Raw genomic sequence first — 14,562 nt, 5'->3', positions numbered from 1 at the left:
TTTTTTATATTTTCCTTTTCTTTTTCTTTTTCCACTTCTTTATTTTTTATATATTTATTGTTTTATTTTATTTTTTTTTTTTAACTACTTTATAATTTGTAAAAAAGTTTAAGCATATTTTTTTTATTTGTTTTTCTCATATCTTTGTTTAAATTAAGATGTAACATATTCATCTTTTATTTTATATAATGAATATCTTATGCTGCTATACAAAATGTAACATTTATAATATTTTGAATTTATTTTCATTATTTCAGATTATCTGTTTTATAATAAATTATAAATTTTGTATAGAGATAAAAACGACTATTTTTCAAAATTTTGAATAATTACATTTTATTTCCTTTAAAAGATATAATTATAACTCTTAACAAAATTTTCAAATCAATGAAAAAAATAAGAAATAAGAAATAAATAAATAAAATTAAAGAAAAGAAAAATAAAAGCAATTTTTCAAAGAACAATTCTTTTTCATTTATCTAAATTACAGTATATCATAGCTGTTATTATTATTTTTTTTTTTTTTTTATCTGAATATAAGAATATATATGTATATATATTTATATTGTCTTTTTAAATAAGAATTTTAAAGATTTAAACAAGTAAAAAGGAAAGAAAATTTTACTAAACACTGATTTTAAAAATATTTTAATGTTTCTATTCCTATCAAAGAATTTACTATTATTTTTTTCATTAATACTTTTCTATTATTCATTTCTGTAAAGCGCAGAGCGCTTTTTTATTATTAGTCATATAGAAGTATGAATTTTTTTAGCTCAAACAATTAAATAAATTTGATTAACTAATATATTTATTTTTTTCATTCATGTATATGATATAGTTGTGTATAAAAAAAACGCTGTTAAACCTTATTACCTATTTTAAAAAAAGAAAAATGATTTTATATAAAATATTTTAAGAGTATAGAGAAAAAAATTATACATCTTTTATGATTCCTTAAAATATAAAAAAATAAATAAATAAAAGTAAAATATGAGTTAATATAATTTAAGATAAAATAAACTGATGGAAAATTAAGAAATATAATAATTAATTTTTAATTTTAAAGTGTTGTAATTCAAAAAAAATCTTAAAATGTAACTTCATTATTTCTCCTTTTTTTTGAACTTCGTTTTACTTAAAACTATCAAGGATAATTTTATTATTGTAAAAAAAAAAAAAAAATAAAAGAAAGAAAAAAAAGAAAAAGTAAAATAAAAAACGCGCTAAATTGTTCTAATAAATAAGAAAATTTAACTATATATATTTTGTTTTTCTTATATAAACAAATACAGTACTGAGCTTCATTTCTATTGTAAGTGCATTGGATACATTAAAAAGTTATAAAAAAAGTATTAAAAAAAAAAAACATAAATGATGAAATTTAAATTTTTTAAAAAAAGAAAGAATAAAAAAAAAAAAAAGAATTCAAGTAATTGAAATTATTACATTTTTATTATTTTATTTTTTTTATAAATAAAATAAATAGTTTTACACATTTCAATATAAATTTGTAGCTAATTAGAAATTTTTTATTTTTTCTAAAATTTTTCAAATGTAAATAGACGAAAAAAAAAAAAAAAAAAATTTTAAATAGAGTAAAAAGATAATTTTTCTCTACAAATTACTAATATTAAGTATATTTTTTTTAATACTTTTTAATTTACACAATTTTTATAATTTTGTTATTTTAATTATCTTCCTTTAAATATATTATCCTTAAAGTTTTATTAATGTATACATTTTTTTTTTGTTTTTTTCTGTTTTTATTTATATAAACATATATTTTTGAAACAAGTAAAACTATTTAATTACAAATATATTGTTTGAAATATTATTTCTTTTAAATGTTTATATTTAAAATAAATATAACTATAAAAAAAAAAAATAAATAAAATATAAAAAATAAAATGTCTTATTGTATATTAAAATATTTAACACTATATATAGTAAATTGCTTTTTTAATAAATAATAAGAATATTCATTGTATTTATATTAATTTACAATAATATAAAATGATATAACATTATAAAAATCATAAAATCTTTTATATATATATATATATATATATTTAATGGAAATAATTTATTTTTAAATAAAATTGTACTTTATATAGAGTAGAATTTTTTTTTTTTTTCTTATTTTATTTTTCAATTTTTTCATGTGTATTGTACACACAAAAAAAAATGAATATTATATAAACTTAATTCTTTTTTTATTTTATTTTTTTTTTTCCATTTTTATATATATAAATACTGATGAATGCTTATAATACAGAAGGAAGATATTTATTAATAGTTTATGAAAAAGTATTTAAAATAATTTATATAAAGAATTTAAAAGATAATAAAAATGATAAAATTAAAGTTCCATCTTTGTATATATACAGAAAAAATGGGAAATGCTCAGAAAAATTAATAAATAAAGACAAAATTAGAAAGAAAAGTAGAAAATTTGGTAGTACGCTGAATGAATTAATCATTGATAATATCATTGGTAGTATAGAAATTAAAAATGAATTATTTTTATTTGTTGTTGAAAAATGGAGATTGTTAAGTAAATTTTTTTATTTAAATAAATACAGGAGCATTTATAAAATTGAAAAAGTACATTTTGTTCCTTATAATATCAATATAGTTTCAATGAATAGTGTAATAAATAATTCTTTAAATATAGATGATAATTCAACTAATTTTTTTATAGTAAATTTCAAAAATAATGAAAATATAAATAAAAATTTTGAGATTATAGATAATTCATTTAATTTAGTGTATAATAATAATATTTTACAGTCAAAAGAAAATAATAACATAGATAAATTAGGAAACACATTCAATGATATTTCTGTTGATGCTTATAGTTCTAGTAATGATATGGATAATTCTTATAAAATAAAAGAAGAAACTTTTTACAATAAAAATTTTTCAAATAAAACTAATAATTTAGAAAATGATACCGTTAAAAAGAATAAAAATTCTAACGATATTGAAATGACCGAAAATATTGAATATAAGAATAAAAATGGTAATTATAAGAATAACAAGAAAGAAGAAAAAAATAAAAAAATCCTTACTTTTAACAGTGCGAAGAAGTGGTTAACTAATCAGTTTAATCACAAAAATATATTAAATATAATTTCAGATATAACCAATTATGAAAGTAAAAGTATAAATGAAAATGAAAAATCAAATTCAAGAGTATGTAAAGAGAACAAATTTAATAATAATAATGGTAAAGTAGCATGTATTAATAAGCACAGAAAAGAAAATGAAGCAAATACAAATTCTTCAACTATTGATGAAAATGACATAATAATGAATTTTATAAATGACAAAGAAGAATATATATCTAAAAGTAATATAATTATTAATAATAATAAAACAAATAACCCAATTCATAATGCATGTATGGGTAATGGGGATAATGATAAAAATACTATCAATTCGTCAAAAGGAAACGTTAAATTAATTGATAATATGTTTTATAATCATAGAAATGAAAATGAAAATGAAAAATCACCAATATATCTAAAAGAAATGAGTAAAAAAGATGATGAAGTAAATAATTTATTATACGACGAAAAGAATCAGTATAAGTTAGGGATGGACAGAGCTTACATAAATAATAAAGATATTTATCAAAATTCTTATAAGGATCATACAGATAATAACTGTTATAATTATAATAAGGATATATACACAAATCAAGAAAATGAATATAATTTAAAAGAAATTTTATGTAATTATAAAAGTAAAGAAAATTCAGCAAATGATTCGACGAAAAAAAGCTCTGATAGTAAAAAATCACGAGACAATTCATCAGAAAATAATAAAAAAGATGAATCGAAGAATTTAGTACATAAAAATGATAATAATATAAAAAATATAATTAATAATACATATTTTAATGTTAAAAAAAATGTTACATTACAAGAAAATAATACAAAAAACGAAGATAAGTGTTCATATCCTTCCCATTTTAAACATTCAAATGATGAAAATATCAAAAATGAAGAAAAAAAGTTGAATTCCAAAATGGATATACATAAAATATTGAAAACTATTCAAAAATTACTAACAGTTCATATGTACTATTCTTATGATTTTGATTTAACACAAAGCATTCAAAATAAAATGAAAAAAAATATTGAAGAAAAAGAAGTTGAGCCATTATCCTCTTCATCTAATAGAAGAAAATCTTTATTAAATATGTGTGAAAAAAAATTTATGTGGAATTATCAAATGATAAAAAAAATGAAAAATAAAAGTAAAATAGATGATAATTGGTTTTGCTCATTAATTCAAGGATATATTTCCTATACATCAATAGAGATAAATAAGAAATGTTTAGAATTATTATTAATAAGTAGAAGGTCAGCAGTTTTAGGTGGTACAAGATTTAACAAAAGAGGAATAAATGACGATGGATATGTAGCTAATTATGTGGAAACAGAACAGATTGTTAGGATAAGTAATAAAAATATCAATTTTTCAGATAGATTTGATCAAACTAATAACTTCCCTTTAAATTCAAATGAATTAAAAAAGAAAAACTTAAAAACTTTTATTGAAAAAAATGAAAAGAAGCAAAACTCTTTCATTGGTGGTAGCTCTTCATCTAGTAATAAAATTGAAAAAAAAAACGTTATTGGAAGTGTTAATAATAATAATAATTTTAATAATATTAACAATGACAATAGTAATAGTAATAATTATAATAATAATAATAATAGCAATAATAGTAATAATAGTATTAATAATAATAATAATAATAATAATAGTAATATTTTTGAAAATAGAATGATTTCTTTAGTTCAAATAAGAGGATCTATTCCTCTATTCTGGAAACAACATTCGATGTCTTCTCACGTAAATATTCAGAGATCATCATTATTAAGTATAAAAGCGTTTAAAGAGCATAATAAGAAATTAATTAATAACTATGGAAATAATATATATTATATAAATTTATTAAGCCAAAGCAAAAGTAATGAAAAGAAATTAACAAAAAAAATGGTCGAGTTGATAAATTATATTAAAAAAGATAAATATTATAAAGAAAAAGATTTCATAAATTATATAGAATACGATTTTCACATATCTGTTAAAAATAAAGGCTTTGAAGATGCAATGAATGATTTTATTAATAAAATACTACTTAAAGAAATTAAAAATGTTTCTTTTTTCATAGAACCATTAAGAAATAATGAAAATTCTGTTAACATAAATAATTCTTATAACTTTCAAAATGGTGTATTTAGAACAAATTGTTTAGATTGTTTAGATAGAACAAATGTATTTCAGTATTACTATGCCTTATATTTTATCTTATATATATTACATATTTCTAAAAATGAAATGTTTTTGAACCCTGTTAAAAAGTCGTATTTATGTTTTTATAAGAATGTGAATAGTATGTTTAATAAAAACAACATTACAATTTTAACAACTTTACCAACAGAAAACTATATGCTAGATTTATCTGATAAGTATGTATTAAATAAAAATTATGAATTTAATAATAAAAGTGTATTTGATGATTTCTATTATCTACAAAACAAAAAGAAATTAAACGAAAAAAGTGGAGAGGATGACGAAGAATTAGGTGAAATGGAAATAGAAAATAATGAAGAGAGAAAATACAATTATGAAAAAAACGAAAGAGAAGAAAAAAAAAGAAATGATCAATTAGAAGAATATATACGTATATTTAAACATTTATTTAAAAAAATGTGGGTAGAAAATGGAGATATTATAAGTACACATTACACAGGAACAGGTAGTGTTTTTTCATCGCAAATTAATGTAGGAAGATCATCATTAAGCACTAATATTGATCATGCAATTAAATCAATTGAACGATTTTATCAGAATAATTTTGAAGACAATTTTAGGCAAGAATGTATTGATATTATTTTGTGTAGTGGTAAATATAATAAGAAAAAGGATTTTATTGTTGAAGATTTTAATTATATGTTAAATTATAACAAATATTCAAAAAATGAAAGATATTATGATTTAAAAAGTAAACAGGCCTATTTTTATTCTCATCACAATTTACACCGTAATAGTAACTATAGAAAATGTGATAACCAAATAATAACAAATGAAACGGATGGTAAAATAAGGCACAAGAAATATTTATATGAGCAGGAAATAGAAAAATTAAAAAGAAAGAAGCATTTATTTAATCATAATATTATTAAAAATAATAACAATGGTAATAACTGCAAGGAAGAAGTTATAGAAAAGGGAAATGATAATTACATAAAAGAAAAAGAATATAAATATATAGAAAAAAAATTAGAAAAGAAAAAGAAGAAAGAAGAAGAATGTGATGAAGTAAGAGAGAATAATAAAGATATAGAAAAAACGGAAGAAGAAATAGATAATAATTATGTTCTTGAAGACATTCAAAATGATGAAGATGAAGAGAAAAAAGATACACAAATGAGTGATAGTAGTGATGAAGAGTTAGAAGAAGAATATTCAAGTGATCATAAAAGAAAGGAAAAAGTAGAACTAAAAAATAAAAACATAAGTGATAGTTATTCAAAATCTAATAATAGTAGTAGGCTAAATAATACTAATGAAACTAATAGCACAACGACAGATAGTTTACAGGATCAAAAAAAGAAGAAAAACAATAATAAAAAAAAAAAAAATGAAGTATTATATATGAATAATTTGTATAAAAAAAAAATGTGTGAATCGGATATACAAGATAGAAATGTGCACAATGATTACATGAGTGATGATCTTTTAAACAATTATGGTATAGAAAATGATGATTCAAGAAATATAAAGAATTTTACAAAAAAAAAAATCATTAATACTGGTTATGAAGAAAAAATTATAAAACTATGGGTAGGTAGCTGGAACTTATGTGGTAGTGATTTATATGAATTAAATGATATTTCTTCTTGGTTGAATCAAATTAATGAATATATTGACATGTATGTATTTTGTTTTCAAGAAGTAGTTGAATTAACAGGGTTTAGAGTTCTAATGAACATGAAGGACAAATTTAAAGAAAAGAAAATTGAACAAAAACTTACTCAATCTTTAATGGAAATATCTCAAAGACAAAAAGAATTATTTTTTAAAAATAAGAATAATAATAACATAAACCAAAGCTATAATGATAAAGGTGAGACTTATCATAATAAATTTGATGAAAAGTATGATAAGAATACATTTCATGAAGCTTCTATTAATAATTATAATAATACAAAAAAAATAAATGAAGAAACGATACATAAATATAATAATTATAGAAATGATTTGGAAAACGTTAAAGAGCAATTTATAAAAGAAAATAAGCCAAAGTCTTTGATTAATGAAAATAAAAAAAAAATAGATAATGAAAAGCAAAAACTTAGTAATAGTTCTGTATTAGATATTTCAAAAAATTACTTTTTAAATGATTATTTTAATAATTTAGATGAAGATATTTCTTTTAATAGTGTTGTTAATAATGAAAGAAAAATATCTAATTCGAGTTTTATAGAAAATTCATTGAATAAACCGAAAAAAGATAAAGAAAAAACATTTTATGAAAACGAGAATTTAGAAAAAGATAAGAGAACAGAAACTATTATGTATAGTGATGATATTCATGAGAAAATTCATAAAATCAATGTATCAGAAAGTTTAAGAGAAAGCAATAATAGCTTTTTAAATGAAAATATAATAAAAAGTAATGATATGAATCTAAATTCAAATATCAATGTTTTTTTTCAAAATAAATTTGGAAATAATTCAAATAAAAATTTAGATAATTCAAGGAAACTTGAATGCTTTTATAATTTAATTGATGAAGATATGCCTAATTTGAATAAAAATGGAAATCTTAAAAATGAAAAGAGTAATGGATATAATAATAGCAAAAATAGTAATGATAATGAAGAAATAAATAATTTCAATAATGAAAACATACCATATAATAATGATAATAATAGAGATAATAGTATAAATAATTTTCATTTTAAAAATATGGATGATATTTTTGTTGAATGTAATGACAATACAAATGATTTATTTCACATAAAGAATAGTGATGAAAATTTTTTTAATAATTCTAATATGAATTCACAAAATTCACAAAAAGCTACATTTAAAATGGAAGATTTCACAAATAAGCATAAAGATATGCAAAAATATAGTAATCCATTGTATAATTCAAATAATTTAAAAAATACTGAGATGTTTTTAAAGGATTTTTCAAGTAAATATTTTTTAAACTTAAGAAAATTTAAATATGTGAAGTTAAAGTCAGTTTCTATGATTGGTTTATTTATAATTATTTTCATTGATGAAGGCTTAGTTGATTATATAAGAGAAATTGAAGTTTGCAAAGTGAAAGTTGGTTTAAAAGGAAATACTGGTAATAAAGGAAGTGTTTCTATTAAATTTAGATTAGGTTTCAATTCTTTCTGTTTTAATAATATTCATTTAGCGTCAGGGCAAACAAATATTTTTGAAAGAAATACTCAAATGCAAAGTATTTTAAACAATAGCTTTCAAAATCAAGAATTAAATAATTTATTTAATTTTGATTATTTTTTTGCATGTGGAGATTTCAATTTCCGAATAAATAAAAGTCATGAAGAAGTTATTAAATTAATTGAAAATAATAATGTTAGCCAACTATTACATTATGATCAATTTATATACAATAAATTATATAACATTTTACCATTTTGTTTATTCTATGAACACCCTATATTATTTAATCCAACATATAAATATAAAAAAAATTCTAACATGTATGATATAAGAAGAACACCTGCTTGGTATTAATATAAAAAAATAATGAAAAAATTTCATTTTTCCTTTTTTCTTCTATATATATGTGTATATATTTAATTTTATAATATATATGTATGTTTTTTTTTTTTAAAGGTGTGACAGAATACTTGTAAGTGGTAAATTAATACACTTGTCTGAATTAGAAAAAAAAAGAAACAAAAATACTGAAGAAACAGTTGATTCAAATGAAAATAAAAATATAAGAAATGAAATTATGAAAAATAAAGATAAAAAAAAAAACCAAATCAATAAAAATATTGATTATTATGATAATGATTTTAATGATTTTTATCATAATGATAAAATATATTTCAAATATCTAAATTATAAAACACATAATAATTTTTTTTCAAGTGATCATAAGCCAGTGAGTTCAATTATTGAATTAAAAGTTTTTTTTGATAAAAAAGATATTGAATATAAATTACTTAACGCATTTAGTATGAAAACAAATGATGAATTCAATAATATAGCAAAGGGTTCTAGTAATACAAGTAATAGTAGCAATAATAAAAATAATAATTTATTTGATTATTTTTTTTCTAACAGTTCCAATATAAGCAAGTACACCGCATATCCAATATCACAAATTATAAATTACTCAAATAATATGAATATAAAATTAAAAAATGAAATAAATGCATACTCCTTCAGTGAAGATACAGTAAAAAACACAAGTAAACTAGTTGAGTATTCACATACAAATAAAAATGATTTTATTTCAAATTCCATTTTAAATAATGAGGAAAAAAATGAAAAGATTTTTTCTTCTAAATTTATAGATTAGGAAAAAAAAAAAAAAAAAGAAAAATCTTGGAAAAATAAAATAAAAAGGAGATATTAATATATATGGCTATTATAATTATTTAGAACTTATAAAAATGTAAAAATAAAAATATTCTTATCCTTTTCATGTATATGTACTAGTAAATATATACATACATGTATAGGTATACATATTTACATAAAATTAATAATAAATAAAAAAAAGTATATCCAGGAAAAAAAGTAAAGAATATAACACAATATAGTAGAATAAAGTAAAATAAACAAGAAGATAATATAAAAAGGAGAAATAACATTAAATAAGGTTAATTATTTTATTAACAAGAAAATAGTAAGAGTTTTTAAATGTTTATATTCATTTTTATTTTTTTTTTTTTCTTTTTTACCTTTTTTTATGTGAATTTATTTGTAAAATTTTTCCTTTTTTTTTTTTTTTTTATAAATTTTGTACTTTATGATGTTTTATATTGTTATAAGTATTTAATATGCATTATAACATCTTAAATTCGTATTTATTACATTTTAATATATTATATTTACTTTTTATTATTGGAACATTTATTATAGGTTTACCTAATTGTATTAAAATTTTTTATACACAATTATTTTTTTTTACATGTATATATCTATATAAACTATATTTTTTTTTTTTTTTTTTTTTTTTTTTTGTATATATTTTTGTTTTCATTCGCACCAGAAAAAAAATGTAATAGAATAATAAATAATTAAAAAATTTAAAGTATTCACTTTCAATTCATTGTTTTAACATAAACATTTTTAAGTTATAAATGTATTTTAATTTTTATAAAATTCAACCCCCTTTTTTTTTTTGTTGTAAAGTAAAAAATTTATTGTATTTTTGAAGATTCCAAAAGATAAAAAAAAAAAAATATTTTTAACAAAAAATATGATTAATGTTTATTGAGAAAAGACAATAACTTAAATATATATATATATATTTTTTAAGGTAAATAAAAATTAATTATACTATATAGAAAAAAAAAAAAGGAAAAAAAAAGTGTCTTTTAGAAATAAAAGAATAAAGTATAAATTATTTTGTTTCTTTTGAAGAAAAAGTAGACAAAGCATATTAAATTATACTTAATAAAATATATTAGTAGATTTTTATGTATTCATATATATTATGTTTTTAAATAACTTTCATTATATTTTTGTTTATTCTAATTATTTCAATACTTATTAGATATGTATCGTAAGGTCTTTATATATATAAGTTACAAATACGAATAACTTTATGCATATAATCTTCTTTTTATTAATTAGCATTGATATAATTTTTATACTACTAAGATAAATTTAAAAAAAAGAAGGTATTGTTACTTTATAAATTATTTTTAAAGAAATTAAAATTCAAAACTGTTTTAACTTTGTTACTAAGCACACGTACTTAAAATATATTTACATTTTTTCTAAATCTCCTTTTTAATTTTTACTAATTCTTCATTAAATCTTTACATTTTTCATTTTCTTCTTTCATATTCTTTTTTTTTTTAATTTTTTTTTTTTTAATACGTCCTTATGCACATTTCAAAAAGTAAAAATTTCTTATTCTTTAATATTATTATTATAATTTTTTTGAAAACTATTTTTTCTATTTTTTAAAAAAAAAATACATATGTCTACTTCTGTTGAGAAATTACATTCATTTTTTTTTTTATGAATTTTTGTTTATTTTTTTTTTAATTAAAATTTTTCTTTTAAAGTAAATTATGTAACTTTTTTTTTTTTTTTTTGAATATTACTTTATTTTAATTAATTAGTTTTTTATAATTTTAAGAGTATTTTATTTTATTTTATTTTATTTTTTTTGAAATTATCATTTCATTAAAAGGTGATAATTTTTTATGAAAATTGTGAAGTCTCATTTATATTTTAAAAATAAATATATTTATATTTTATTATTTATTTATTTATATATTTATTTTTTCTTTTTTATTTTTGAGTTATAAGTTTTATATGTTTATACATTTATTATTTTTTTAAGGTATTAATATTTGTGTCGGTAGATTATTTTATTTTATTTTTTTTTAACGTTTTATATCCATTTTATTTATATTTTAGTTTATTTTTATTTCTTTATTTTTTATAAAGGTATGCATATCGTACCTATTTGATACAGAGGAATTCCTTTTTTTTTTTTTTTGAATTTTTTTTTCGTTTATTAGCAATGGACAATAATAAAAAGGAAATAAGAACATATATAGATGATAGCCATACGAAATATTTAGAAGCTGTGAAGAATTATAATTCTCATATAAATGAATTAGTAAATTTTTTTAATACTTTTGAAGACCCATCAATTAATCATATTAATTGGGGTAAGTTAAAATATAAAGGTTTTTTGCAAAAAATATATAATCATGATACGGAGGTATTACCTTTATATTTAGATGATTTAAGAGAACATTTCTGCAAAGAAAATAAGGACGTTGATCCATCTGTCTATAATGGAATAATGACAAATACTCATAGATACATGGAACTTTTATATTCTGCTGCTGATAAGTGTTTATCCGATGATTGTTTTAAGCTATTTATAAAAGGATATGCAGAGGAAGATGAAAATGAAAAAACTAAGAGGAAAAATTTAAGAAGAATAAATAATGAAGATAGTAGTGGATATACAACAGATGAAAGTGAAAAGGAGGCTTTCAATAATTTATTTCGAGATATGATAAAACCAATTGAAGAAATTAGACAAGAAAGAATGAAGGAGTATAAATTACCAGCATATTTGAGAGTAAATTTTGAAATTATATTAATCCCTAGTTCAAGGGATTTAGTAAGAAAAATGAGAGTAGTAAATGCTGATTGCATTGGCTCTTTAAGTACATTTGAATGTGAAGTTATAAGGGCTACACAATTAAAACCTAGAATTCAAGTAGCCACCTATGAATGTGATAGGTGTCACATGTTTGCTTATAAAGCAGTAGATGGCCCATTCTTTATGCCTCTTTTTGATTGTCCAGGATGTACGAACGTTCACGGTATTAGAGGATCATTAAAATTCCAAGCAAAGTTAAGTAAATTTGTAAAATATCAAGAAATCAAAGTTCAAGAATTACCAAGTCAATTACCAGAAGGAGATATTCCTAGAAGTATGAACTGTATTATACATGGAGAAAGTACCACTTCAGTTCAACCTGGTATGTCTGTTACTTTAACAGGCGTCTTAATGCCTGTTACTAAAAGTGGATTTCAAGCCATGAAAGGAGGTTTAATTGCAGAAAAAGTATTCCACATTTACTATGTTCAAAATAATAAAGAAAATTTTAATGAACATATTGATAATTATGATAAAATAATGGAAGAAGTTCAAAAGTTAAAAAATAGTCCTAATTTATATGAAAAATTAGCTTATAATATAGGACCAGAAATATATGGGCATGAAGATGTGAAAAAGGCATTATTATTACAACTAATAGGAGGTTGCACAAAAAAAAAAAAGGATGGAGGATTAATAAGAGGTGATATACATATATTATTAATGGGGGATCCAGGAGTTGCAAAAAGTCAACTGATGAAAAAAGTTTGTTTAATTGCATCAAGATCTATTTATACTACAGGAAAAGGAAGTAGTTCTGTTGGTTTGACTGCAGCTGTTCTGAAAGATCCTAATACTGGTGAAACCACATTGGAAGGAGGTGCTTTAGTTTTAGCGGATAAAGGAATTTGTTGTATTGATGAATTTGATAAGATGGATGAATTTGATAGATCAGCTATTTATGAAGTCATGGAGCAGCAAACTGTTTCAATTGCTAAAGCTGGTCATTGTAGTAATATGCCTGCAAGATCGTCGGTTTTAGCTGCTGCTAACCCTGTTAACGGAAAATATGATTGCAAGAAGTCGGTTATGCTTAATATGAATCTACCAGCAGCATTATTAACTAGATTTGATTTACAATTTCTTCTTCTTGATATAGCAGATAGAGATAAAGATAAAAAATTAGCTGAACATGTTTTAAATATCCTAAAATGCACTGATTCTAGTGATGATAAAAAGAACAGATCAGAGTTAAGTGAGGAAGGCTATGAAGAAATTGACAAAACTGTATTAAGAGCTTTTATACAATTAGCAAAAAAAAAACAACCAACAATTTCTCCAGATTTAATACCAAAAATTACTCAGTGGTATGTATCCACTAGACAATTAGAATCTCAACAAGAAAGGTATAATGATACACGTATAAATTATACAACTCCAAGAGCTCTTCTTGCTATTTTACGTATATCACAAGCATTAGCAAGATTAAGAGACAGTGATGTTATAGAAACTGCTGATTTTGAAGAAGCAATTAGATTAACTGAACAATCCAAAGCAAGTGTATCATTACAAACTGAAAAGAGAAGAAGAAAAGATCCTTCAACAGAAATTATGAATATAATTAAAAGTATTAAAGATAAAATTATGGAAAAGAAAAAAAAATGGAATGGATGGATTACTATTGAAGAAATCGAAAGGCAATCTATAAGCAAAGGTTTTACAAAGGCACATGTTTTTAACACTATTGATAAATACGTAGAATTGACTGTATTTACTATTAATAAAAATAACACAGCTATTGCTTTTCCGAACGATGTGTACAATATGGATGACGAAGAAAATGAAGAAATGGAAGAAGAGGATATTTTTTAAGAAAAAAGGAATATAATGAAATGTCTACTCAAATATATATATAAGAATATGAATATTTAATTCTTTTTATTATGTTAATTTCTTAAAATTCATTTTTATAAAAAAATGAAATTATTACAGAATATAAAAATATACCTATCTCCTATAGAATAATTACATTTATAATAATTTTATATTCATTATATTATCATTATTATAATTATATTAAATTTTTTTTTTTTCTTTTTTTTTGCTTTTTAATGAATATTTTATAAAAATACAATATCTCTAATTTTTTTTTTTTTAATATATTTTTACTTTTATGTTAT

The 14,562-nt window shown here is 19.9% G+C and overlaps 2 protein-coding genes across 2 annotated transcripts; both read left to right on the top strand.

The window, feature by feature from the left end:
• Positions 1–2,259: 2,259 nt before the first annotated feature.
• On the top strand, positions 2,260–9,598 carry PRELSG_0103400 (inositol-phosphate phosphatase, putative; the record flags this gene model as incomplete). The annotated part of the gene is made up of 2 exons (XM_028678300.1): positions 2,260–8,795; positions 8,905–9,598. 2 exons carry the CDS (start codon positions 2,260–2,262, stop codon positions 9,596–9,598), a joined length of 7,230 nt encoding a protein of 2,409 aa, XP_028531399.1.
• A 2,187-nt stretch (positions 9,599–11,785) lies between these two features.
• On the top strand, positions 11,786–14,254 carry MCM7 (DNA replication licensing factor MCM7, putative; the record flags this gene model as incomplete). The annotated part of the gene is made up of 1 exon (XM_028678289.1): positions 11,786–14,254. The coding sequence occupies one exon, from the start codon at positions 11,786–11,788 to the stop codon at positions 14,252–14,254; it is 2,469 nt and encodes an 822-aa protein (XP_028531398.1).
• Between the last annotated feature and the right edge of the window lie 308 nt (positions 14,255–14,562).

The sequence above is a fragment of the Plasmodium relictum genome, assembly GCF_900005765.1.
Source record: "Plasmodium relictum strain SGS1 genome assembly, chromosome: 1".
Taxonomy (NCBI): Eukaryota; Apicomplexa; class Aconoidasida; order Haemosporida; family Plasmodiidae; genus Plasmodium; species Plasmodium relictum.
Note: the sequence above shows the minus strand (reverse complement) of the source record. Positions and strands in the feature narration are given on the sequence as shown.